Genomic DNA, 26220 nt, shown 5'->3' on the forward strand with positions numbered 1-26220 from the left:
CATCTAGCATGACATTCATCCTGCTCATCTGCCAATGAACCACTCACACGCTGCATTCCCAAACATTCTCCTGAATTCCATTCAGAAATTACAGTTGGCCACACAAATCTATGCTTCTTAAAGTTTGAACTTCTCAAATACCTCTTCAATGATCACCAGACTTTAATCTCTCAACCTCCACATTTTTGTTACTGGACCGACATATACGGCTGGTTATAATGTTGATGGAATAATTAACTCAAAACCTTTTCCCATTTACAGGTAAAAATATCACTTTGATTGATCATCACATTATCAAGTTCAACCTCAACCTGCCCAGTGTAACGTTATCCACCACCCTCTTTCACAAACATATCTACCATGTCATGGAACACTATAGTTGTGTTATATAGGGCCAGTGGACCTTGTAATGGCTGTCAACCAATTCCACCTATGCCTCCCATAGGCCCTTTATAAAGTGTTTCTCTTAAAGCCCCACAAATCCGACAACACTGTGGCTGGCTTAACCTCAATGTAAAGTTACAGATTACTACAACTAAAACTCACACAAGACGGTGGAGAAAATCAGATGACCAAATGAGAAAAGACCTCTTTAGCTTTAGTACTGTAAAGCAACTACCTTGAAATAAAAAACAAAAAAGACTACTCGCAACTCATCTACGATGCAACCAACATGCCAAACCAAAATTATCTCTTACTACCTATTAATGCCATTAATCAGAATGTAAATCAAAATGTGCAAAACACATTCAGGAGCGCAGAACCTGATTGAGACTCACTTGAATCCGATTAACTAGCTGCATCCCCTTATCAATTAGTGTGAGTTCTATAGCCTAAACTCTGCTCATTTAACATATTAACATACTTTACTTAGACATAAATTACCAAGCAAATCAAGTCTATCTCAGGATCACAAACAGTACTGAGGCTACTTAATGTATTTAAAAAATCCTCTTGGTGCTGCTTTTTTCCATTGCTCCCAAAGTGATCAATAAGGTATTCCTATAAACTAGGAAGTTCAGGGAGAGTCGTACAAACTCCTGCCTTATTGATATATATGCTATAGGGGACCCTCTGTTGAAAATGTTAATTCAGTGACCGGTTTTACGAGGAGTATTTAGTGATCCCTTGAATCCAAATGTCAATTACCATTCTGCAGATGGAAACTGTATCTCAGGGACAGAAACCACTTACCACCTCCTGTCAACAATCACAAGCATATTAATGTTTTGTAGCTTCAATTGCACATTGCATAATGAATTGCTAAGAAGTGGGTGATTTACATTACATTTTCTTTTGTGATTCATTAAAAGTTGTGCAACAGAAAGACTCTCTATATGCTTTTGTACACAGAGATCAGCATTGTTGCTGTCACTAGCCCTGTGATATTGTAACTTGCAAGCTTTGTGACTGAAAACTTGGATCATACATCGGGCCCTTAGTTTCATGGTGCATACGGCAGTTACCTTCTGAGATCTTCTTGCACTGGAGCCGCTGCTGCTACTGCTGCTGCTGCTCCTTGAAGAGCTGTATTGGGAGGAGGATCTTTGTCTTGAATCCCTCTTCTTAGGATTCTACATAAGAAAAATGTGGTTTATGAAAATGTACGGCTGTAGTGCAGTCTACATAAATGCTAACTGTGATATTATTTGCCTAAAGCAAAACTTGAATTTTGCAACTTTCATAGTTGTCACTTGCAGATCATGGCTATACCTAAGCCGTAAGAGGTAAGCCCTATGGCAGTGTGTTTCTGTATTTGTGGAAAATGAATCAGCCTGGCTTCATAATCTCCTGCTAAAAGCAATTTAGCAAAAGTCAGACAGTCCCTCTAGAAGCATGGGAGAGCCTTCCTCCAACCAGAATTATGTTCTGTGGAAAGTAGGATAAAGCAGGTAATGTATGACTGTCCAAACTGCACCTAAACAAACCTAAGAGCATGCACCCTTGCAATAAACCACTTTTCACAATTGTAGCTACACACTTATCCCTGCATTTGTAAGCCATATGCTAACAGAGGTAAACATAAAAGGCACTGGTAATTTGAATGAATTACTTCGGCAATGAGGGTCTCATGCTTTTTTTAGACAGCTGCCCCTTGGTGCTAATCTTAGAGAAATGGAGTAGTGCACACATTAGAAAGGGAAACGCTACAGGAGGTCCTGTCTTCTGTTTTTCTTTTGGAGGCATCTGACACTTGATGCATATGTCTTAGCTCTCTGGAGGTGAATTGTGAAAATTGACATGAGGTACTAAAGAATGCAACTACTTACAATCTTTTTCTGAATACCACTTACGGAATTTCTGTTTGATGGGTGGAAATGAAGGTCATAAATATCAGGGCTTGTCTGTGGTACAAAAATGAGAACAGACACAGTAAAACACTAGTCATTCCACCATACCTATAGTTGATGCTGTATAAATAAGCAAATATCAATTCTTCAAGCATAACATTCTGCAACTGTATCATCTATAAGGTGTTCAATACCAACACCATCCCAGAATGTCCAACTAAAAGCAAGGCCTTCGGCATCACATGAACAGCAAAGGTGGTTTCTAGCTGCCATTAAAATCACAGGATGATAAATCCCCCTCAAGTGAGGCTATGATATTAAATATGTCATCAGCACAGCAGCAGGTCCTCAGTGGGATACTTGGAGGTTAGTATTGTAAAATGATTTGTCAAAAGTATATCATTCATATCAAAACTGAATTGGTACATTACCTTTTTCCTGTGGGACTCGTTGCTACTGCTGCTGCTGCTGCTGCTGCTAGCGCTGCTAATGCTCCATTGTTTCCTGCTATTCTGTTGATGCTGTTGTTGGCTTCCCTGGTGAGCAGCGTGATGGCGTCTGTTACTGCTTTTCCTACTGCTGCTGCTTCTGCTGCTACTGCTGCTGTGACTTCTGCTGCTGCTACTGCTGCTGCTGCTGCTACTACTGCTGCTACTGCTACGACCCTTGGTTTTCCTAGAGTTTCTACCTTCTTTTTGCTCACTGCTGCTTGAGAGGCTCCTTGAAGGCTTCTGTGTTTGGTGCTCTCTCTTACTAGAAGGCCGGGGACGAGAAGCTGATGAAGACGAAGATGAGGAGGAAGAACTGGATGAACTAGATGAACTAGATGAACTTAGTTGTTTTTTAGCCTTTGCAACCTCAGCAATGTCTGGATTTGAATTCTTGGAATGTTTATGTTTTCCCTGATATCTTGCTCGCAGGCTTCCATTCCTGACCTAAAGATGAAATAATCATATAAATGCACAATCTTTTTCAGCAATGCCGAATAGCATTGTGATAGTTTTAACATGTCTGTATTTTTTCTTAGATACTGAAGTGCAATTATTTCAAAATCTCTTAACATGACACTTTTACCAATGTAGACGCAAAAATCTGAATGTACACATTGCGCAATATGAATAAAATGATAAAGTTATAGAGAAAAATGAAATAACAGCACCGTTAAAGGGAGCTTGCAAATGTTAGAAAAGGAGAACATACATAGCTAACTAGTTATAATGCTTATAGATTTTTATAACAAGATTATTCATTAAATGATGTTTTACTATTCACGTACCGATGGAAACTTAAGAATCCTGTTGTGATGCCTAACGGTTCTATTGCCTTTCATTGAAAATGTATTATGAATAGATTGTGGTGCAACTATGCTATAACATTAGTTACAACATTGAAACTTACAGATTTGATAGTAGAGACCCTAATTATTACAATAATTTTAGTAAAATAGTTTTTAAGAATGTTTTTCATTATGGATGTTAAAGATTTGTGGCAATAGGCCACAGTTTTGGATAATCAATTTCATGCAATAACACAATGGTGAAACATTTATTCTCGTATTATAATATAATGATTCGATGCAATATATTTCATTTCAATTAAGTTTAATTCATTTAACCCTCATGCATGCATTTTAAGCTTTCAACATGTTCTTTCTTGAGCTGCAATTTTCCCTTAGCAAGAAAAATTTCTGCACGCGTTAGGCTATTAGTTCCAAGCATATTTAATTTTACATACAAAGGGCAGTCTTTCAATGAACACTGTGAGATGACTCGGTGTGAAAGTCAACTCCAACCCGATTCCATGAACTGTTACTTTGTATATTTCTTACCATTGACAAACTTATGAGGCCCGGAAAGCTAAGTCCTTCACAATAAGTGCTTGGCAAAGAATAAAGGATTAGCTAAGTGTATTTCGTGACTACATATGTAAACTAACAATACGATTGAGGGACTAGTGGAGTTACACTATTACATTAAAGTGTCATAAGGACTATATAAGAAGAAACCCCAAAGGAGGGGCAAAACATTTTTTTTTTCTTTTCTTCTCAATGTGAGGACACCCATCTCACAATGCAAAGATAATATTCCTTTTTATGGGACAGACCTCATCACGCATTGGATTTTATCTGTTTAGCGCAGCACCCTACTTTTCCTATCTTATACTGCTTTTTTGCTGATGCCTTTATGCAGTAGATATGGAATCATTCTTTGCCAAACAAATTGATTTTTGCCTCAAATTTCCTTTTTGCCACTGCTCATGGACTTGTCCTTAGAGGATTTTAAAATTGATTCCTTTTCCCTTTTGATTGATATTTTTAGATGGTGTTAAAAAGGACTGAACTATCCTTCTGGCTTTAATAATTGTAGAAGTCAGTAATCTAGTATCTGAGGTTTGTTTTAAACCATCCTCTTTGGATTTGAAACGCTGACTAAATGTGTAGTCTTGCACGACATTCCTTGATATTCTTGACTGAAATGCTTCAGAAATTACTTATCTGTACATATTTTGGAACATTAATACAAGCAAAACATCCAGAAGTACGTCGCAAGAGTCACCTGTTCTGGTAGCCCGCAAGCGTAACAATGCTTGCCCGAACAGCGCATTTGCCGCATAAGCGTGGTTAAGGCAAATGCAATCTAGTGTTCGGTGTGGGTGGGGACTAGGAACAGGAGCATTGAATGGGGAGTGGACATGGTCATGCACAGGTAAGTGGAGCAGGGGCCGGGTGGGGTTTGCAGGGGGTCAGTGGCAAGTTTTTAGGGCAGACTCGTGGAAGTCACTATCGGAAGGTGGGGTGGTGGCAAGTTTTTTAAGGCTCAGGGAGGGAGAGAGAGAGGGGTAGGGGTTCAGGGTAATTTTAAGGAGGGAGTACGTTTTAGGGCTTGGGCTGGGGGTCCTTTCCGGGGAGGGTCAGTGATACGTTTTTAGGGTTCAGGGAGGGGTGTCTGGATACTGTTAAGTCGGGAGCAAGTTTTAGGGCTCGGATTTGGGTCGCTAACGGTTAGGTCGGTGGCAAGTTTTTAGGCTCAGGAAGGGGTAAGTGTACTTTTAAAGAGGAGGTAAGTTTGTATGGCTCAGTTCCTCAGGTTAGGGTTTAGGGTAACTTTAAGGGCTGGGTTTGGGGAAGTATTTAAGGAATAGGGCATTTGTAGGGCTCAGGGCAGGGGAGCAGGTAAGGGGGTTGTAATTCAGGGCTTAGGGCAGAGGGGCAGGTAGGGGTGTTGTAATTTAGGCCTTAGGGTGGGGGGCAGGTAGGGTTTTGTAATTTTGGTCTTAGGGTGGGAGTCAGGGGTCGGAGTAGTGGCAAAATTAGCAGCACATACACCCTTGCCATTCCTGAAATTGCATGATAAAGGCATGCATGGTAAGGTGATGCATGGTTAAGTTGCATTCATGGTTCGGGCTGTGTGGTAGAGGCACACGTGGTTGAGCCTTGCGTGCCTCTATCATACCAGCTTAATACAATAAATAAATTATCGAAAATTACCTGAGTATAATATTGTGTCCTAATGTTCTTTATTCAAAACTGAGTTGTTTTACTCCTTTGAACTAAATGCGTTGTAGGGAGAATCAACAAATCTTTTCAAAATATCAAGTGCTGATTCTTCTGTTGTGTGTCACAATATCAGAGCTTCTAGTGTGTATCATTCTAGTTAGACTTAACATCTTTAAGAGATTGGGTCTTCCCTTTGCAATACTTAATTTTTACAGTATGGTCCTGAGAGTGGTGTATTTGACCTTATTTCAAACTTGTGAGTTGGTCACCAATTAATGGTCCACATTGGGTGGCTAACGTTATGTTTTGGACATCCTAAATCCCACCCCTGTTATAACTGGAGAAAGACCCATTTGAGGATCATTTGCCTCTGCAGTGAGAGTAATGCTGAAATCTGTATAGCTGTAAAGGCCCCAGTGCAGTTAAAGGTATAAATAAGTAGTGATTTGAAAGTTTAATCTAAACATATTTATACTGTTTACACTGCATCAATACACGATTACAATACAAAAAGGTCTTTGGTATGTACCACCTTATTTGGCACTATGTACTCTGGACAAGGATGCAAGATATTTGTCAAAACAATCATTGTGAATTTGTTTTTATGAGATAGGCAGTTGATATTTTCAACAAAAACATTGCTTTAGGTAATGGTTTAGAATAGTTATGAGTTACCGTATATTCCTCATCAATTCCCAGAATTTTCTTCAGCTTCATTTGAACCACAGAGTCTTCATGTTCTTCTTCCTCATTCTCTCCCACTGTTGCCATGGTGATTATTTTAGAAGCAGATTTTGGTCCTGCCTGGATTTCCAGCAGCAGCTTTTCTATGGCTGCATCTGTATGAGCTGCAAACAACATCAGTCTTTAGATTAGTTTGTGCAAAGTTTAATGTATCTTGAAATATTAATTATGTTCAGCATTCTGTAACTGAATAGTTGAAAACTACTCCACAAATATTGATTACGTCGAAGTAGTATGTCTACCTGGTTTTATAATGATCTTGGCTTCGTTCTCTCCAACTAATTTGTACAGAGGTGAATTTCTGAGGAAGGCAGCATTTTGTGATTTGTACTCAAGGCAGACTTGGAAACCAAAGGTTTTGGCCTTTGCACAGACTTGATGGGCATTTGGACTACTGACAGCAGAGTGGCGATCTTCTGCAGAGTAGGCGTACTTCTTAGACAAAAGTTCTGATGACACCTCCTGATTTAAAAACACAAAGGACATTTTTCTTACATATGTTAGTGCTTACAGTGTTTATCTTGTTCAGTTTGTGCATCATTTTACGCATTAGGTAACATTGTGTTAAGGTTTTTATTCATCTGTGTGTCTGCTTGTCTTTCTAGCTACCTGGTCCTAAATGATCCTCTATGGCTCTCTGTGTCTGTCCGTCTGCCTAAGTAGTTAGGTCACACTGGAATCAGAACTAATTTTGTAGACATTAGGAAAGCAATAGCACTTCTGCAGTATGGTGACCAGTTCTCATATCAACACATGGCATGGTTTTATATGGAAATCAAGTGAAACTTAGCAGTAAATTGGTATACGTCTAACTTGTCTGAAATGCTTTGCAATTAATCATGAACAGGGCGGCAACATTTTTAAGTGCAATTTTAAACCACAAAATCTCCCAGTAGAAGTAGAAGTAAAATATGTTTCTTTTGAGATACATAGGTCCACATAAAGATCCCAATTACACCCACAAATAAAGAATAATTAAAAAAACTGATTTTCTGTGAGTCTTTAATAAAACAACTCCCACAACAATGCAAACTCTTATATGTTTTACATGTAAAAATCAGATGTCATACTGCACATTTTTAAAATTTCCAGATTAAATAATGGCTTCAAATAAATCTTATGCTCTTGAAAATATATCAGGCAGAGGCAGAACAAAAATCTGTAAGTTGCTGCATTTTCCTTTCTATTCTGACTTGTTCTAATGGACATCCAGAGATTTTCATTTATATTGAGAACGCTTGAATCACATTAGTTCATCCTTACTCACTTTTGAAATAAGGAACACTATTCATTGAAATAATAAAGCAATATTACCATCATACTGGCAGCTTCTCCGGAGGACTTTGCTGTTGTCTCAAAATGCTTCTTAAGAATGTTTGGCACAGCCCCTTGTGTCAATAATGGGGTCTTCTTTGCTGCATCCTGGTCTTCTACATTTCTTGTGACAACAAACATCTGTGCTCTAGGGACACAAAGATGAAATACTGTGAATCTATCACAAGAATTGGGGAGAACCAAGAATATTTAGGTGAGGCCTACAATCTTCATTTAGTTTATACACAATGCAATGCAACTGTTTGTTTCCAGCATAAAGGAGAACTGTGCTAAAAAAGAAGTTGATATAGCAGATGTTCTGATCCGAGTCAAACTGGCCAGAAAATAGGGCCTTGAGCCAAAATGAAAGTGGTTCCCATTAGCTAATCAGATAGGCAAAGAAGCAGCTCGTGTTTGCAAGTCAGGACAGTCTTTATTTAACTTGTAAAGATAACCCGTTTAGCTGTTTTGCAAGGTAGAGGAGACTGAATGCGTTTTTGACTGCTGCAACCAATGTTTGTGGGGTGATATCAGAGAAAGCAACAGTGAAAAGTGGCCCGCCAAACAACAAAACAGGTCCACTATCGACCAAAAAGCCAGGCCACAAACTGGCCTGTAAGACAAGCCCTTATCGGACTGCCAGATTGCCCTATCGGCCAGTTTGATGCTGGTTCTAATTGGCATTTCTTTAGTTTCATTGACTCTTCCATAGATATACAGATATTGAATGTGCAAATTTACCTGCACATTTTGCATGTCCACCTGGGTTCTTTATGGGATGATCCAGTAAAACCAAAACAGATATTACCTTTCACTTGATGACCTTTCTCAAGGCTACTTTACTGTGGTTCAAATATTGTGTGCTCCTCAGAATGTTTTAGTGCATTTCTAGTTCCAAAATATATCACAAGACAATGCATTTCTAGTTCTCAAAAATATCACTTGACTAATCAAATTATTTTTCAACCGAATTGCACTAATACATATATAACACATATCTTCTGAACTCCTTTAGTATTGAATTGACAATAAAGGGTAGTTTGGAAAGCCTGAACTCGCTTTATGTTTGATATACACCAAATATGTCCAAACACTTACAGCATCACACAATGACAGCAATAGTGGCGTAATGATTCTTGAGGGGGCCCCACTACAAAGTTCATGAAGGGACACCCCACGCTCCGGACCCAGTCAGGAGCCCTCAGGCCAGAGGCACACTGCCTGTGCATAGTGCTGGAGGGGCCCTCCCTGGACCTCAGGGATCCTCCACACTGTGCGAGTTGCAGGGACAATTGTTATGCCACTGGACAGCAAGACTGAAATTGCCATAGAAACACTGCCAGGTGTCTTTGTGTAATGGAAGAGATCAGCTTCAGTTCGCCGTTTCATCAAAAAATGCTCCAATTCCAAAATGTAGGAACCTGCTCAGTGCAGCAGCTACCCCTAGAGAGGAAGTTTCAGGATCTGTGATCTCATGTAGATAAATCTTACCAGAGAGTAAAGGCCAGGCGGCCTTAGAGTCCCAGGTTCAAATACTCAGCTGATTGCTTAAATCATTATCTGTCTCTAGGTCCCTGTTTTTAAGTTTATCAAAGCCTTGTCTGGTAGCAAATAAAGCAGTTTGTGAATGTGTGACAATTGCACACATTTTAGTACTCGCTTTACAGCTCGTAAGCCTGATTGATGGACTGCTTCTATTCTCCTCATCAAATAAAGGATATCACCTCGTGCAGTCTGAACACTGATGTTTGCTGTGTGTTTAGTGACTTGTGCCTTTTTTCTGTTTATAAATAACATTTAAACATTGGAATGTTAGCAGCTCCACTAAACACAACAGAGTAGCAGAGAGCAAACAGTGGCTGGCATAGACCGTTTGTCCCCGACTTTCCAGTGCATTTCTTCAGCTTTGCATCGTTTAATTTAGAATATTCTACCCTGAGTGCACAGAGTGTTCTAATTACATTTTAGTCCATGTGCTCATGAGTGCACCAGCCATGAGTGCAAGATCGTGTTGTAAAACCTTCAAAGTCTTCGTTATAGAGAGTTTTTGAACATGACAGATCTTTCTAAACTTGTGAGACAATTATAATAATAAATATAGTTCTTATAACCTTTTGCAATATTAAAGATGACATATAAATTCATAAGTTTGTGAATGTTGAAATCCTGTCAATTTTCAAAATAGCTAATACTGCTTAATTTATAGTTGTAAAGAAAACAGAATCAGAGTGTGTGCTTCAAAAAAAGCACAATAAATATCAGAAAGAAACCAAACACATGTAATACCTTGTAACTAAGAGTTCATTCTCCTGCTGGCATGGTGTTGTCTCAACCTTGATGTTCATGGCTTTCATGTCAATCTTGGCTGTGAATTTCATTGGCGCATTTGCACGAACCTTGGCATGAAACTCTATTCCTGCCTGGATGAGGTGGGTGTTGATTCCCATAGTTGCCACTGTGTGCTTGAAGATACTGAATGAGAAATTAAAAAAGCAAATTATATACTATCAATAACTCACAAAGAAGTTAGAAAAGACACTGGGCGCAGCTGAAAGTGGTTTTGCTGATGTGTAGGAACACAATAGCAAACTCTCACCCACCATGCACAGGGAGACCATGTAACTTCTGTTTTGTTGGGGCATAATGGGTTGCACTGGAGCTTGAAAGGGACAGCCAGGCAAAAAAGAGCCAATGTGCATTTATTTATTATATTAGCTCATAAAGGCCTTTAACCTCCCATATAAGAGAACAGCAACATGACTAGGGGACATGCAGGAGGGCTTTCAAACTTGCTTCTTAGGATTGAACAGCAAGAGAATGTCAAAAGTGTATGGTTAAGGTACTGAAATTTTCCATTGAAATTTGCACTTTACTGAACTTTTGTTTTTCAAAGAACTCAGGAAACATCAGTTCCACAGCAACCAGGCCAAACTTTGATGTACAATCTCACTTTATCTGTCATCAAATTCCTCCTTTTCACCATTGCTTGCAGTGCTGCCATTTCCTTTGCTAGAATGCCTGCACATCTTTTGTGATCAACATTCACTCCAGAATATTTTTGGTCACATAACAGATTTCTATCTACTGTAAATCAGATCACCATTACCAAGTTGTAATGTATTCCTGTTGATATATATTGGATACCATGATCACACGCGTACACTCTATATTGCAAGTCACTGAGGAAGTCTTTAGCTATAGACAGCCACCAGCCCTTAATGCAATTTCGTTTACAATGTTACAAGTGACTTGCAATATTCGCTTAAAGAAATAGTTAGGACTATGTTATTGTTATAATAAGCAGATTTTTCCATCCATCGGGGACCGAATACATCTGAGATCTGACATTAGTAGCTAATCCAGTCCTCTGTTTTTTCTTTAAAAGTAGGGCTTCAAAACCTAGAACCCACCGAAAAATTACTACTTTTTGAACGTCTCCTGTCTGACCAAGAACACATTAAGAGCATCCCTTCCAGGATGTTATTGCTCTCAAATAAGCTTCCATTAGTATAGACACTCTTGAGTGTCTTTCAGGAGCTCTGACTGGGTAGCGGGCAGCAGTTACAGGTGTTGCATAGGCTGTGAAACTAGTCGCTCTGTCACGCAGAAAGGGGAGTGTGAAAGACAGTAGGTTTTTTGGCGCTGCAGCTGCACCGCTTGTAAGGTGGACCATTTGCTTCTGACAGACACTGCTCCACCCATGGGCGAGTTAATGCTCAGGGGAGGAGAAGAGCTATTAAACATAGTGGCACATAAGGTAGGCAGACAAATTACATCACTACTGAATTGTTTTTAAAGCTGTTGCAAGTTAGTAGTTATGTAATTTTCTTATTACAAGTGTACCTGTAATAACAAAATAAACTTGAGTGGTATAAAAGAGAAAGCTGTCTTCTACTAATCAGAAATGCAATTATGAAATGCAATAGTCTGTTTCAAAATTCATTAGATCATACCACTTTAAGCACACTGAGACCAAATATTGGTGACCCAGTGAGTTTTTTTTAAAAGCACTTTGAAATAACTTCTGTGCAGATCCTTACTCTCCAAGAACACATGCCAAAATCATATTAATATTGCCTTGTGAATCCTATTCTGGAACACATGCCTTCCTGTTGTGTCTTCTTGGGCAGATGCTATGGTTATTTCCAGTAAAGTACTTAGTAGGTTTTGCTGCTGGTGTTCATACACCACAGACCATTTAAGGTGTTTTTCAGCATTCACTAACTATTAATAAATGCACTAAACAGCTGATAAAGTATTTGGTACTGTAAACTGATAAACTGGTTCTTTATCTAGCTTACCGCTTTTCAGTGCAATGCTTTAGTTTCCATTTTATCATCCAGAAATGCAACTCATAAAAATGCTCATCACGTGCATTAATACACTTCAGTCACACATCTACTCTTCACTCTACTAACAAGTTCAGTATCTGCTATTCTGCTGCAGCAAAGAATTTAAAATGTAATCCTAGTAGTGTTACCATTAAGGAATTTACAGAATTTATGACGAGAAAACACAGAACTATTCTAATAAATAGTTCAACGGAGTATTTGGAAAAAGGCACTTTGAGTGCTCCCCCACTGCCTAGCTAACACCATTTGTCAGGTAGGGGCAATCACTCAAATAGAAGATAAGCTCACAGATTTAAAATTTTCTTTGTTCTTTAATTCAATATTTCAAGATTTTCTTATCACAACAGTTTATTCAAGTGTGATCTAACTTAAAAATGTGATCCAACACGTGTTTCCTATAGATTCGCTCCCTCAGTTCCTCTTAGTTTTGGCTCTAGTTAAGTGAAGATGCAACAGTTACAGGCTGTCATAGAAAAACTGAATAGGATTGGAAGACATTTGGAAATTAGATTTTTGCTAACTAATTCAAACAGCTGCGAACATGTGAAATCGTAATATGGGTGCATGGTTTAAAATTGACAAGGTATTGAAATTACTTTAGGGACCCCGCGGCCGTAAGGCATATTCTTAATTGGCCTGCAGGGACTCTTGGTACTTCTATTGTCCCCTTGGAGCTAACTTTCTTTTACCCCAGAATCCAAGGGAACAGAGCCATGCATCCTGGGGTTCCTCCCTTCTCTCTGACTAACTCTCGTGCATTTCGTAAAAATGGGTATAAAATGTTTGAAACTAATCCCAAATCAACGACCCTTGATAGTATCCCAAGGTGGGACACTGTACTGCCATGGAGCTATAGGAATCGTACTGGGAGGACGGACCACTTGGTCCTATTTATGCCTCTGGATGTATCAAACCGATACGAGGCCCTCTCGAACCTTGATGGTTGCGATTGACAGATGAGGCAAATGACTAAAACACCCCTAGTCGCAATTCAGTCTGACCCATTAATTAATCTCGGGCTACTGCAAAATGGTAAATCTGATTTAATGGAATGACAAAGTCTATTAAAGGGGATTTTGATACCAGAACCAACTCTTCCTCCCTTTACTTCACGCCCCTCTTCAAATTGTGTATCCAAACAGGGGGCGGATGTTGGGTCCTCTATCCTGAGCAATTCCGCTGGCTTATTGGATTTTCAAACATCTAAGCAAGCCCCCAACGCTGAAGGAGTTAAAATCATTTCATGGAATGTGGCAGGCCTCAAAAATAAACTCCCCAATCCTGAGTGGGGTACATTTATCACTTCTTTTGATATCTGCATGCTGCAAGAAACCTGGATGCTTAAAGAGAGTGTGGCTCCGGGCTTTGCAACATATGATATTTTAGCAAGCATGAGTAGTAGGGGAAGGCCCTCGGGGGGCTGTCCATATGGGTTGACTCCCATCTGGGAGTTAAGGCAAAGGACATCCCAACTGACTCTCGGGATGTGCAACTTGTTTTATTGGACGTAGTGAATGGCCCGAGTATTGCTTTGATAAATGTTTACTCAAGACCTATTAAGAGGGGCCTTGAATCGAAGGCTGTTACTGCATTGTCCAAACTCTTACAGTCACTTGACTCCTCTACTGTGCTAATTCTGGACGGGGACTTTAACTGCCACTTTGAACCTCTTTTGGACTCTAATACAGGAGATCCAGATGAAGTGGATTCATTATGGACTATTCCTGACCCACTGACCCCTTTGGTTAAGGTATGGACTCCCCTTGTCTTGCAACTGCAGTCATTCTCCTTAGCTGCATCATTGCGAGCATGTAATGGAAGGGTGAAGCCAGATAGACCTGGGAAAGCAACGTTCAACAGAGCAAACCATACCTCAATAATTGATTACATTTTTATTGAAGCAAGGTATTGGGACAGGCTTTATGAATTTGTGGTCATTGAGAGGTTTGATAGTGACCATAATGCTCTAGCTCTGACCCTTAAACCAGGGAGCTTTGGACTTAAAAATCCTGCCCCGGATGATAATTTTGTAACTGATCCATTGACAATCACAAATTGCAGAAGGAGAGTTAAGTGGCCAGAACTCCAAATGTCCAATAGTAAGCTGGTGAAACTGTATGAAATAATAATACCATTAATTGAAGAGATGCAGAGAGTTGGTTCTCTGGGTAGCCCCACTGATATTCACGGCCAACTGGTTGATGCTCTAAAGGACATTTTGTACCCAGTAAAAAGGGTCACACAGTCTCGGGCTGTAACAGCTCGGTGGTTTAACAAAACCTGCCGTACAGCCAAAAAGGCCCTGTTGACGGTAATAAAAACTAAGGACAGAGAAGCAATCAGGGCAAATCGTTCCTTGTATAAAAAAGCAATTAGTGATGCTAAGAAGGAATGGGAGGCTGCACTGTGGGAAGAGTTGGGCCTTGCGCTCAGTTGCAAGGATGTTAAATTATTTTGGACTATCGTCGCAACTGGAGTGAATGGGCATTCTCATGCCCCTGTCCCTAATATTGCTTCCTCAATTTGGGAAAATCACTTTGGTGATCTTTATGGCACACGTAATTCTGATAGCCTGTCTGTTGGCACCCCTGATCTACCACCAGCCCCAGTATGCTATGTCCCATCTGAACTCTTTACTTTGGTCGAGGTGGAAACAGCAATTGAAAAAATGCTCCCGAATAAGGCTCCTGGCTTAGATAAATTGCCTGGGGACCTGTTTAGGGCTCAACCAAAGATATGGGCCCCCTACTTGGCTGTCCTATTTAATCGTATTTTGCAGGGGGGTGAAGTACCCTATACTTGGCTCGGGGCAGAAAAAGGGCTGTCCATTAACCCCCTCCAATTATAGGCCTATCAGCCTTATAGATACTTCACAAAAATTAATGGGGAGGGTTCTTCTGGACAGGGTCTTGGGATGGATCGAGGAGTACGGGATTCTGTCCACACTTTAGGGCTGGTACTTCTACTCTAGATCAGATTTTTCGCCTGCAGGTCTTGTATTGGAAAACAGCTTTGGTAGGGGGTGGCAGCCTCTACCTGGTGTTTGTGGACCTGCGGGCAGCTTTTGATCTAGTCCCATGAACTAAATTGTGGCAAGTACTGGCAGATTTGGGTCTTCCGCCCTATCTATTGGCCGTCCTATCTAGGCTTCATGATAACAATTTTGCCCAAGTAAGGTGTGGTAAACATGGTGAGCTTACTGACCGTTTTCCTGTTCAAAAAGGCGTTCGCCAAGGGTGTGTGTTGGCTCCCACACTGTTCAGCCTATATATTAATGGTCTTATTGACCATCTGAATTGTGTGGTAAATAATGATGCCCCCAAATTGGTCTCAGGTCGAGTGCCCGCACTGATGTTTGCAGACGATACTCTGTTACTGTCTAGAACATCATCGGGCATACAAAACACATTGAATGGTTTCGTGAAGTTTTGTGAGCTAAGAGGACTTGAAATAAATCAGGGGAAAACAAAATATATGATTTTTAACCCCCCTAAGCGGGTGCGTCCAAACCCAGTCTTATCTGATATTCCCCTTGAAAGGGTCAAATCTTTCGTTTATTTGGGCGTCACTTTAATTGAGAATTTTAGTTGGAACACTCAGATTGCTAAGTCAACGCTCAAGCTTGTCCAATTGGCAGGGGGTTTAAATAAAGTTTTTAAAAAATTGACTTTTAAACCAGTGTCTCCTGCCCTGGAAATTTATTGTCGGCAGGCAAGAGTAGCTGCAATTTATGGGGCCGAACTCTGGGGACATAAGCAGACAGTGTCTCTCTTAAAGGCTGAGCAGTCCTTTTTAAGATCTCTTCTAGGGCTTCCTTCCAGTACACCGTTGATCCCCCTCAGGTTTGATCTTGGGCTAGTCTCAATAGAGGAGATCATTAGTGCAAGACCAATCTTGTACTGGAAGAGGCTATGGTCAGATCCTGAACTGGCCTCATATAGATCAGAATTTGCAGAGATTTGGCCTGCTCTTAAATATAAAAAGATCCCTTGGCTTCTGCATATTAATGCAGCTTGTATCCAACTAGGACTCCCGGAATTGTGGGCAAACCCGGAAGTAAGTTGTTCCGGGATACCAAGGAAAGAACTTCTTTCTTTGATATCCACGCACATTTTTTTTATCCCTTTCGAGCTCTTCAGCTATGGGTAGGTTGACCTTAGAATTCCTCGTGGTCAAACAAGATCCTAAACTAGAGGAATTCATGGATCAAATTGAACCCTCACTTGCTCAAAAACTCTATATTCAGTTAAGATATGGTACCCTACCGGTTAGGTCCTTTTCATCCAAGTGGCAGACACAAAATCAGGAAAGTTGTCCTGCTTGTAATCACAAAACGGAGTCTGTTGCACATGTGCTACTTTTTTGTCCTGCTTATTATGTAATTAGGAAATGTTGGTTGATTCCCATTTGCAGGATCTTGGGATTTCGCCACGTTAAGCAGGCTTGTAGGTCCTTAATCTATGATACTCATCCCAATATTGTCTTTGCAGTATCCCGCTATTTACACAGTATGTGGCGCAGGAGACAAACTTTTTTAACCTAATCATTTTCACATTGATAACCTGAAGTTTAATCTTTTTTTAAAACTTTTAACTTTATATGCTTATTTATTGTCTTATTGTCTTATTGCAATTGTTGATGTACGTATGTGCACTTTTATGGTCTTTTGACCGAAATAAAGTTATCACTGACTGAAATTACTTTGATTAAAAGAAGAATGTTACTCATCAATGACATTACTGGAAGTTGGCAATAAATATTGCTGAGAACCTCTGAGGAGGCAGGTCTCCCCGAAAAAGGGGTTGGCAGTGATTTTGTCTGTGTTCTGTGATACTTAAATAAACTGTTGGAATTAGAAATACTTTACATCTTAAATAAAAGAACAACGAAGATTTGGGAACCCTGGATCTGTACATTTATCATATTGACCTTTTTATTGAAATCATATGAGATTCCCTATTTATCATAATTTTTCTACAATAAATGTCACTATAGGGTATTGGTATTGCTGGAAGGGATAGTGCTGGTCTAGTCTCTGATATCTACACTTATTTGATAACTCAAGTGGAAGAATTATTACTGGTTGGAGAGAAGTCTCATCCACCCACTGACTTCTAAGGGACTCACTCTTAGCTATGGTGTCTGATAATAACTGTTTCCTAGATGTTACATTTTCTTATCCCTAACTTTCCTAAATACTAGGGAGGTCATTTACAAGATGCCTGCGCAGCTAGAGCATCACTTTTTGTGACGCTTCACTGGTGCAGGCCTCTCAATCATATCTATTAGGCAACACAAAGCCACCCAGGCAGAATGAGGAGAAATGTTTTCATTTAACTACGTTTTTTCCTCTTTCCTTGCATGCTGAATTCTGCAGCACATACAGAATGAGGGAAATGCCTCAATGGATTGTTTTTGGGCAGGAGGGTGTCCCTTCCTTCACAAAAAAATCCTGGCAACCATAGTGCAAGGGTGCCTGCACTGGCGCTAGGCACAGAATTCTGTGCCGACGCTGGGTGAATGGACATGAATGAGCTGTTGTGACGCAGGGCAGCACAGCAAAATAACTTTCTGTGTTCCCCTTCACCAGAAACTTGTAAATGAGGCCGTAAATGTTATGTCTAACCCTTTGAGTACTTACCACAAATCTCTGGGATTAATTCACTTTATCTTACATTCAGCTCCAAAATTTTCAGAAACAGTCAATTGACTGTTCTATTTTACTGGATAATTGATTGTGTATTTTCATCTTACCTTGGAGAAACATCTGCGTGAACTTGGATATTAGACTCCAGAAGCTGTGCAAGGCTGAAATCCGAAGATGGAGAGGGAGACACCTTCACATCAGCTGCAAAAGAAGCAAAAGAAGCACAGACATGCCAAAAAGATTACTTGGAAACTTCATATAATTCTCTGCTCAACATGTGTTTTTGTTCTGGTCACCCTTAAAGAATAATAATATTTTTTGATTAAATATTAAAGAAACATACTGTTAATGGCAGCGTTTGCCACAGCAGCAGAATATATGCTTAATTCCATTGGCAGACCAACACAGGTGGGCACGATCTGTCGAACCTCAGCTGCCAACACCGGTTGGGCATATTGCCGAGCAACACCATTAAGAAGTTTGTTGATAACTGTTTTCACCATACTGTGCCTTGCTGCTGGTTCTTTGAGAGCCTGTGGTAAAATAAATGAACCAGAGGGTCACTGAATGTGAGGTACTGCTACTATAGAGCACAATAATAATATGAAATAGAGCAGTGGTTACCGTAATAGCTGTCTGAATAAATTCCTTGTCAATGTCAACAAAGGCCATCTCCTGACCAAACAGCTTGATGTAAGCTGAGATTAGTGGGGCATCTGCAGGAAGAGCCTTAAAGCCCAGCAACTGTGAAAACAGAGGACACAAGTTGTTAGAATTAGGCAACAGCTTTATAAAAACAAAGTTCTTTTTTTAACTTTGTCACTAAGAGAAAATGGCAATCTCACATGGTGCTCTGTCAATGGGGTTTTGAGGATCCCTTGTTGTGTGAGATAGAAGTGAGAGAGAAAGAGAGGGAGCGAGTGAGAGTGAGAGAGAGAGGAAGAGAAGATGCACTCAGAGAATGCAGTGCCACCACATACATTTTGTAAAGTGCACTGACCACCTGTATAATCTATCACTTATTAGAAGAGCAATGGTACATTATATTACTGTGGGGATATCTTCTGATTGCTTATACTAACCCCTCTATTACAAGCTTGCTAACAAAATGAGCATGTGGGCTCCAATGTAGTGCTTTTGCACATGGATTTTGCCAATATTCAAATGGAATACCAAAAGAATTCGGACTAGAGTGCATATGTGTACTCCTATGATATCTCCCACTGAGGAGTGCTTCATACAAAGTGGTTCTCTAATTGTCCCTGTGCACTGTGCAACTGCTCTACTTTTAGTAGCGATTGGTAACCTCTGCACTTGTGCCGGAGGACTGTTGCACCTCCTTTGTGTGAATGAATACCACCCATGTAACTATCACCGCTGATGGAGCACCTTCTCTGTAATTACACACAAATAATTTGATCACATTGTAACAAGGAACAGAGAAATTAGCCAGTCTATGTAACTCTGGAAGACACAAAGCTCAGACCAAATACATTTTCAGACGCAGAGCAAAACCTGACTAATGCAAAAGGCTTGAATTCATTAAATTATTCCTTTTCTCCATTTCCCTGTCCTGTGTTCGGTTTTCTTTTTGTGTGTCATGAGGCAGCCACATTGCTGCACCTTGGCACAATAAATGGATGCATGTCGTTACAACGCACACTTTTACAACGCATGCACTTACAACGCATTTTTTACAACGCATAATCCATTACAACGCACTACACTTACAATGCATGACACTACAACGCATTTTTAAAAACTACCTATACAACACATACCATTACAACGCATAATATTAAATTGCATTTAAGGTAAGTATTAGATAGTATAGGGGTAAAAATTACTTTTCTAACTCCAGGGGGTGCAACAGTAGGGTAAATGTTGGATAGTATAGGGGTAAACACTTACTATTCTAACTCCAGGGGGTGCAACAGTAGGGTAAGTGTTGGATAGTATAGGGGTAAACATTGCTATTCTAACTCCAGGGGGTGCAACAGTAGGGTAAATGTTGGATAGTATAGGGGTAAACATTACTATTCTAACTCCAGGGGGTGCAACAGTAGGGTAAGTGTTGGATAGTATAGGGGTAAAAATTACTATTCTAACTCCAGGGGGTGCAACAGTAGGGTAAGTGTTGGATAGTATAGGGGTAAAAATTACTATTCTAACTCCAGGGGGTGCAACAGTAGGGTAAGTGTTGGATAGTATAGGGGTAAAAATTACTATTCTAACTCCAGGGGGTGCAACAGTAGGGTAAGTGTTGGATAGTATAGGGGTACAAATTACTATTCTAACTCCAGGGGGTGCAAAAGTAGGGTAAGTGTTGGATGGTATAGGGGTAAAAATTACTATTCTAACTCCAGGGGGTGCAACAGTAGGGAAGTGTTGGATAGTATAGGGGTAAAAATTACTATTCTAACTCCAGGGGGTGCAACAGTAGAGTAAGTGTTGGATAGTATAGGGGTAAAAATTACTATTCTAACTCCAGGGGGTGGAACAGTAGGGTAAGTGTTGGATAGTATAGGGGTAAAAATTACTATTCTAACTCCAGGGGGTGCAACAGTAGGGTAAGTGTTGGATAGTGTAGTGTAATATTATGCGTTGTAATGGTAGGCGTTGTAATGGAATGCGTTGTAAAGGTAGTTTTAAAAAATGCGTTGTAGTGTCATGCGTTGTAAGTGTAGTGCGTTGTAATGGATTATGCGTTGTAAAAAATGTGTTGTAAGTGTAGGGCGTTGTAACAGTTGCGTTGTAAAGGTTGTTCCCCCAATAAATAAGTGGGAATTTCAAATAACACAAATCATACTCTTAAACATGAATTTGCTATTGACTTTGAGGAACATTTTACTTTAGTTGGAAATGGTAAAATACTAATTGATTGCTCCATGAGACAAAGACACAAAGATTTACAGTGATGTACGATCTGCTGGTTCTCTGCAGATGCAGCAAAATGCACCAGACAAGGGATTATTGCCAGCAGAATGAACATCAACATACAATGACATAGTAGCTGTAGTTCTGCTGACAGCTATCAGGCTGATGGTGGATGTTTACCTCATCAACCATAAATCAGTGGATTTCAAAAAGTCACTTCGATAACATTAGCAGAAAAATCCTAGCAAGACTCGTGTTCGGAGGTCCAGTGACAGTTTAGAATGGTAAAATTAGAAGTAAGCTTTGACTACGGAAGTGGAGTGGTCATTAAGGAACCCCTGCAATAAAATGCATTATGTAAATAATCAATTAAAAAATGTAAAGGTATACCTTACCGTTTTTGCAATCTGAAGGATTTTCTTGCGCATTGGATATTCTGCAAATGGGATATTCTGTTTCTTGAGAGTTTGTTCCAGGCCTTCTGCTCTCACAGCAATCTAGTAACAAATACTTAAATATGAGTCTTGGTGTGACGTTGATCCAGCAAATCAGTAAAATATTTGATAACTGATTTTTGAAACTATATCTTCAAATAATTATGTCCGCACAGTGTCATGCACAGGAGAAAATGTGTGATCTTGTAAGTTGTTTTTTTGGTTTACATTGTTCCACTGTATTTCATGAAACATGATTTACTGTATCTTCCTCCACCTCAGTTAAAACTACTGCAATTCATCCATTCCTTTGTTACTGGTCTAGAAGAGTGGTCTTTGACAATGACAGCCTAATAGTATTTACCTCTAGAATATCAGCCTCTGCACCGGTGATGTACCCTCGTGTTTTGGCCAGCAGTAACACGGGGAACATTGTATTGGCGCTGTTCATGATGAAGACGTCTGCAGTTGCTCCAGCCATTAGTGCATCTATAAACACAGAAATAAGAATGTGTTTTGTTGAAAAAAGTTGCCTAGATGGTTGATCTTCCTGGCGCTTTGCTGTGGTACTCCTACATGCTCATGACAACTCAAGACAAAGCTTACAATTCTAAGTTTCTAGTACACTTGGAATTATAGATGCCATGTTGCACCGTTATGGAAAATGGCATATATGTCATATATAAAGGAATAAGAGAGAATGTTTAGTGGGTGGATTTATATTTTCTGTTCTGCAAAGTGAGCAAATTTCTAGGTCAGGCTTGCCTTTTTGTGTACTCTTGATTATTGCTTAAGTGAGTCTGGTGAAAGCCAGGGCATCCTTCTGTGCTGAACAGCCATATTGCTGTATCAGGAATGTGTCCAGGACCATGAGAGTCACACATCAAATGTACAAGTTATATGCATGTCAATGGTCAAGGAAGTTTTACAAGTAGAAACAAGGTTATATACATGGCCACACCACTGTCCACTGTAAAATGCTTCATTCTGTTGAATGTATCCCATAAGGATCAAGAACCTGTTATGACCTTAGACTTGTATACATAGAGTCTGGGTAAATTCCTATTAAAAACTGCATTTCACTGTGTAGATGCTTCTTTGCTACCAAAATCATGTTTGGTGCTTACACGAAATTAGTAGCTCTCGTTTGAGCCTCCATTAGATAATGTAGCCGAGAGTGCAGTTTCACTGTTGCAGCTTGTGTGAACTGTGAGGAGTTTGTAACAGAAAAGGTAAGAAGGACTGAACTCTGATATCTATAATCTGCTAAAATAATACTATTGTAGTTGAAGGATGCTCGTGGTAATTCTTACCTTCTTTTTACATTTTAAGTCATGCAGCTTCATTATCATATTAATCACTGTATGATATTATTTAGTTTTTTTGAAGAATCATCTGCCATGATTTGACTTATTGGCTTTTCAAGCTAAGCAGACTATATCAGCATTACGTTATTTGCTTTTTTAGGAAGATATGATTTTATTGCATAATGTATATAAAAATCAATACAATATCTTAAATAATAAAAACAACCTCATAATTCCAATAACATAAAAAATAATATCAATCATTCATCAATCACGATTAAAATCCATGTTCATAATGTTATGTATAAAGCCCTGAAAACTGGTTATTTGAACTGGCCTTACAGACTTAGCTCTACCAATGAAAAAATGTAGCTAAACACCCAATGGGTTTATTAGATCTCCCAGGAAAACAGATCTGTGTAGCGTCTTTTAGTGACGTGTCCTCGCTTGTAGAAAGAGTTGATTCAGAAATTATTTTCTCAAGCTCAATACTGAGGGGCAAAGGTAGAGAATCTGTGGGAAATAAATGACACAAGCAGCATTGTCTATTGTTAGCCCTGATCATGTTCCTTGATCCCTCAAAATGGAATAACAGAATATGAAAAAGCCTGAAACGTAAATGGCATTTTTTAACCGTGTATTTCAGTTGGAATCTAAGTACAGTTGCCACTTGTTGATGAAAGTTTTGAATGTATAATGTTGTTACAGCAAGTAAGTCACTTTCATATGACACCACGTTCATCTTCTTTTTGATTAGTAGTGTATGTGTCATTTTAGGAACTACAGCTAAGATTTTTATTGTGGGAAGCTGTTGATTTTCTGGTTCAAATTCTAACTCTACAACCATTGTAATCAGTTGGTCTCCTGGGTATCATTTCATATCTTCTATAATTAATCAATTTAGATTGTACAAATATACATTTTGACAGTCACATAAATAATGAGCTAAGTATATGTTGTTTAGTATAGTAAGCTGCGTAAAGAACACATTCCAATCAGATCATAGCATGTGCGGTTGAAGTACTTAAGTTAAAAATATTTTGTAAAATTTGAATAAAAGCAATATTTAAAGCCCCCATGGTTTGTTTATTGGAACTTTTGCCACACATGTAATGAATGGATAACTTTTTGCTGTTAGCATTGTTAACGTTGGCTCCATAGCATTCCCCCCCATATAAATGTGCAGAGTGTGCATTTGCTATAACAGTATATTTAAGCAGTAGCTGCTGCTACTGGACCCAGGCGATGAGGCGGGGGGTGCAGGGGGTGCGGGGAGTGCAGGGAGAGGGTGGGGGCTGAAGGACAGAACGATGAAAACTTTTACCTGGAATGCCCTACCCACTGGCCAGCCAACCGCTCTTTTGCTACATCCTCTGTCTTCTTCGTACGAAGTCCAGGCCAGCAGCAGGAAGCACCTGACTCCCAAGCTCCCCTGAGCCAATCACAAAACTGCAATGCAACACTGTGATTGGTCTGAGCCCCGTGGTTCGGCGCTCAAACGGGGACAGGCAGGCTTTGTATGTTCCTCACCAGGCTGTGTAATGCAGCCTGGTAGCAACATACAAAGTGCTCTTGAACTGTTTGGCAGGCCCAAGAGGGCCAGCCAAGCAGTCGTGCAAACCACTCCTCTCCCTGCTCTGCCAGCCCTGCCCTGTCTGAGAGCCACGGACAGATATAGGAAAAATAAAATTATAATAACAGTAGGTCTTATCATTTTTAATTTTCCTTTTGTTCAGTTGGGCGACGCTCCTCCGCCTTAGCGGAGAAGCTGCCACTGGATTTATGCCTATCCCTGATCTCTTTTCAAATGTGACGGCCATGCAAGTTTAATGTCATAGCTATCCCAAATTCGTATATTCTCTGACCTGTTCAATTCCCTTATCCAGTTGCTAGGTGAATCTTGACTTTGTTAGGTTAATCTTGACTTAGCTTTACCAAATTACAAAGGTGACAATATGCAGCCTTGTTTGAACCTGTTATAAGTTTTAATCGTTGTTGTCAGACCTTGGGCTCTAGTTAGCTTCACTTGGATCCAGGTGTCTGTATGGAGATCAATTAATAAAGGCAAAAGAGCACCATCTAGTCCCCACTAAAACAACATTTGTCATTACCTGTCTTAAAACAGCATCAGAAAAGTCCACAATACAGACAAATAAAATGAGTTCTTTTTAATTTTAGTGTACAATGAATTATAGTAGTTAGAAGACATAAATAGGCAGTCGTGGAACACTTAGGTATAAAGCCAGTTTGATTAACCAGAGGGCGATCATCTCCCTCAGCCCACGCAAGTAGAAATGAATGGAGGTGCTTTGCGAATATATTACCATCAGCATTTAACAGAGCAATAAGCCGATAACTGCTAGGCTCTGATCCTGTGCCTTTCTTATATACCGGTTGAATGTAAGAGCCTTTCTAATTTGCTGGAACATGACCATTTAAAGTGGTTTGATTAAAAAGCAGCACCAAAACTTATCCCCACATTTTCGGATCTGATTTGATAACTGTTATTGGTATGCCATAAGGGCTGGGTCCCAGGAATCTCAGCTATTCCTTATAAGTAAGTGAACATCTTTAACAGAAAGCGTGAAATGCTCAAAATCCATATATCCAGATTATGTCAATGGCGGCCAGATGGGGTTTTGTAGTAAAGGGAAGGCAACCATCAGTGACTCTGATGAAGAAAGGTTGATCATTCAAGGGGACAATTTTTGTTCAAGGGAGAATGTTAGCCGCCTATTCGCTTTCTTTTTGGCGGTCATAGGTTTGAGAGGCAGAGCATATCATAGGCATAGTGTAAGGTGTACGTTGGCTCTTGATGCTTCATTTTCTTTATACAAACCTAGGCAACCTCCCCATAAAAAAAGAGGACAATGTATGATCATAAAAATAAAATGCCTGATTTATCAAAGTATTGCATTGCCCTTGCGTCATGCGGGGTGTTAAAAGGGCAACGCAATCCTTAAGTCAGATTTACCAAACCACGCAAGCCCATCTTGCATGGCCACACATTGTTTGAAAAGTATGGACTAATGCGAGGAAGTGCAAGTTTCTGTGCTGAGAATGCGTTATATGAGTGTAACTTGGTGTTCCCATGCATCCATCAATTGATTTTGGCATATTCCCAGATTTAGCAAGACAGGTAAACCTAGGAATCCATCGAAATGCTATGTAATTAGAAAGAGGAAAACAACTCTCAGGATTGTTTTTGTGCAGGAAAGTCTCCCTTCCTGCACAGACACAATCCTACCTGTAATGCAAGCAGCCTGGCACCATCGCGCAAGGGGGCCTGCATTGGTCCTTGGCAGCACACAGTGTGCCATCGCAGATAGGGAGCAGAAATGTGCCTTATGTTGGTACACATGGCATTTCCTGCTCTCCCCATTTGACCCAGAAAAGCGCTGCAAGTTGTCTTGCTACATCTGCTGCATCAAATAATGATACATCTAGACCACAATGTGGAAGGGAAGCCACATGCAAAGCAGCCCCATTTTTGAGCTGCCATAAGCAACGAATTCAGCATTACAGTGGACAGAGATACACTCAGCTTGCATCATTCAGCCTATAACATGACGTCTTGGGGCCTAATTCACAAAGATAAAATTACACTTTTGTCCAAGTTTACAATTTTTCTAGTATTCACAAACTATGAGTTGATTTTACCAATAGTAATTTTATGACTGTTGAGACTTCGCATTCAGGGCAGACAAGTCTTCACATAAAAAGATGGGACAGGACTATCTTTCTATGTGCAGGGTCCC

At 39.9% G+C, this 26220-nt stretch overlaps 1 protein-coding gene across 1 annotated transcript in view; it reads right to left on the bottom strand.

Annotated features, from left to right (window-relative positions):
* The window catches only part of LOC146834620 (vitellogenin-A2-like), a 67046-nt gene that overhangs the window by 17784 nt on the left and 23042 nt on the right, over positions 1-26220 (bottom strand). Inside the window, exons 14-25 of the mRNA XM_085602095.1 lie at positions 21520-21644; positions 21117-21218; positions 18469-18588; positions 18188-18377; positions 17952-18045; positions 10132-10317; positions 7846-7993; positions 6774-6993; positions 6463-6635; positions 2723-3226; positions 2295-2345; positions 1467-1574 (exon numbers count right to left, since the gene is read on the bottom strand). Coding sequence (XP_085458221.1) covers positions 1467-1574; positions 2295-2345; positions 2723-3226; positions 6463-6635; positions 6774-6993; positions 7846-7993; positions 10132-10317; positions 17952-18045; positions 18188-18377; positions 18469-18588; positions 21117-21218; positions 21520-21644 — 2021 coding nt within the window. The remainder of the gene's footprint in view (positions 1-1466; positions 1575-2294; positions 2346-2722; positions 3227-6462; positions 6636-6773; positions 6994-7845; positions 7994-10131; positions 10318-17951; positions 18046-18187; positions 18378-18468; positions 18589-21116; positions 21219-21519; positions 21645-26220) is intronic.

Source organism: Triturus cristatus, chromosome 4_2, assembly GCF_964204655.1.
Source record: "Triturus cristatus chromosome 4_2, aTriCri1.1, whole genome shotgun sequence".
Taxonomy (NCBI): Eukaryota; Metazoa; Chordata; class Amphibia; order Caudata; family Salamandridae; genus Triturus; species Triturus cristatus.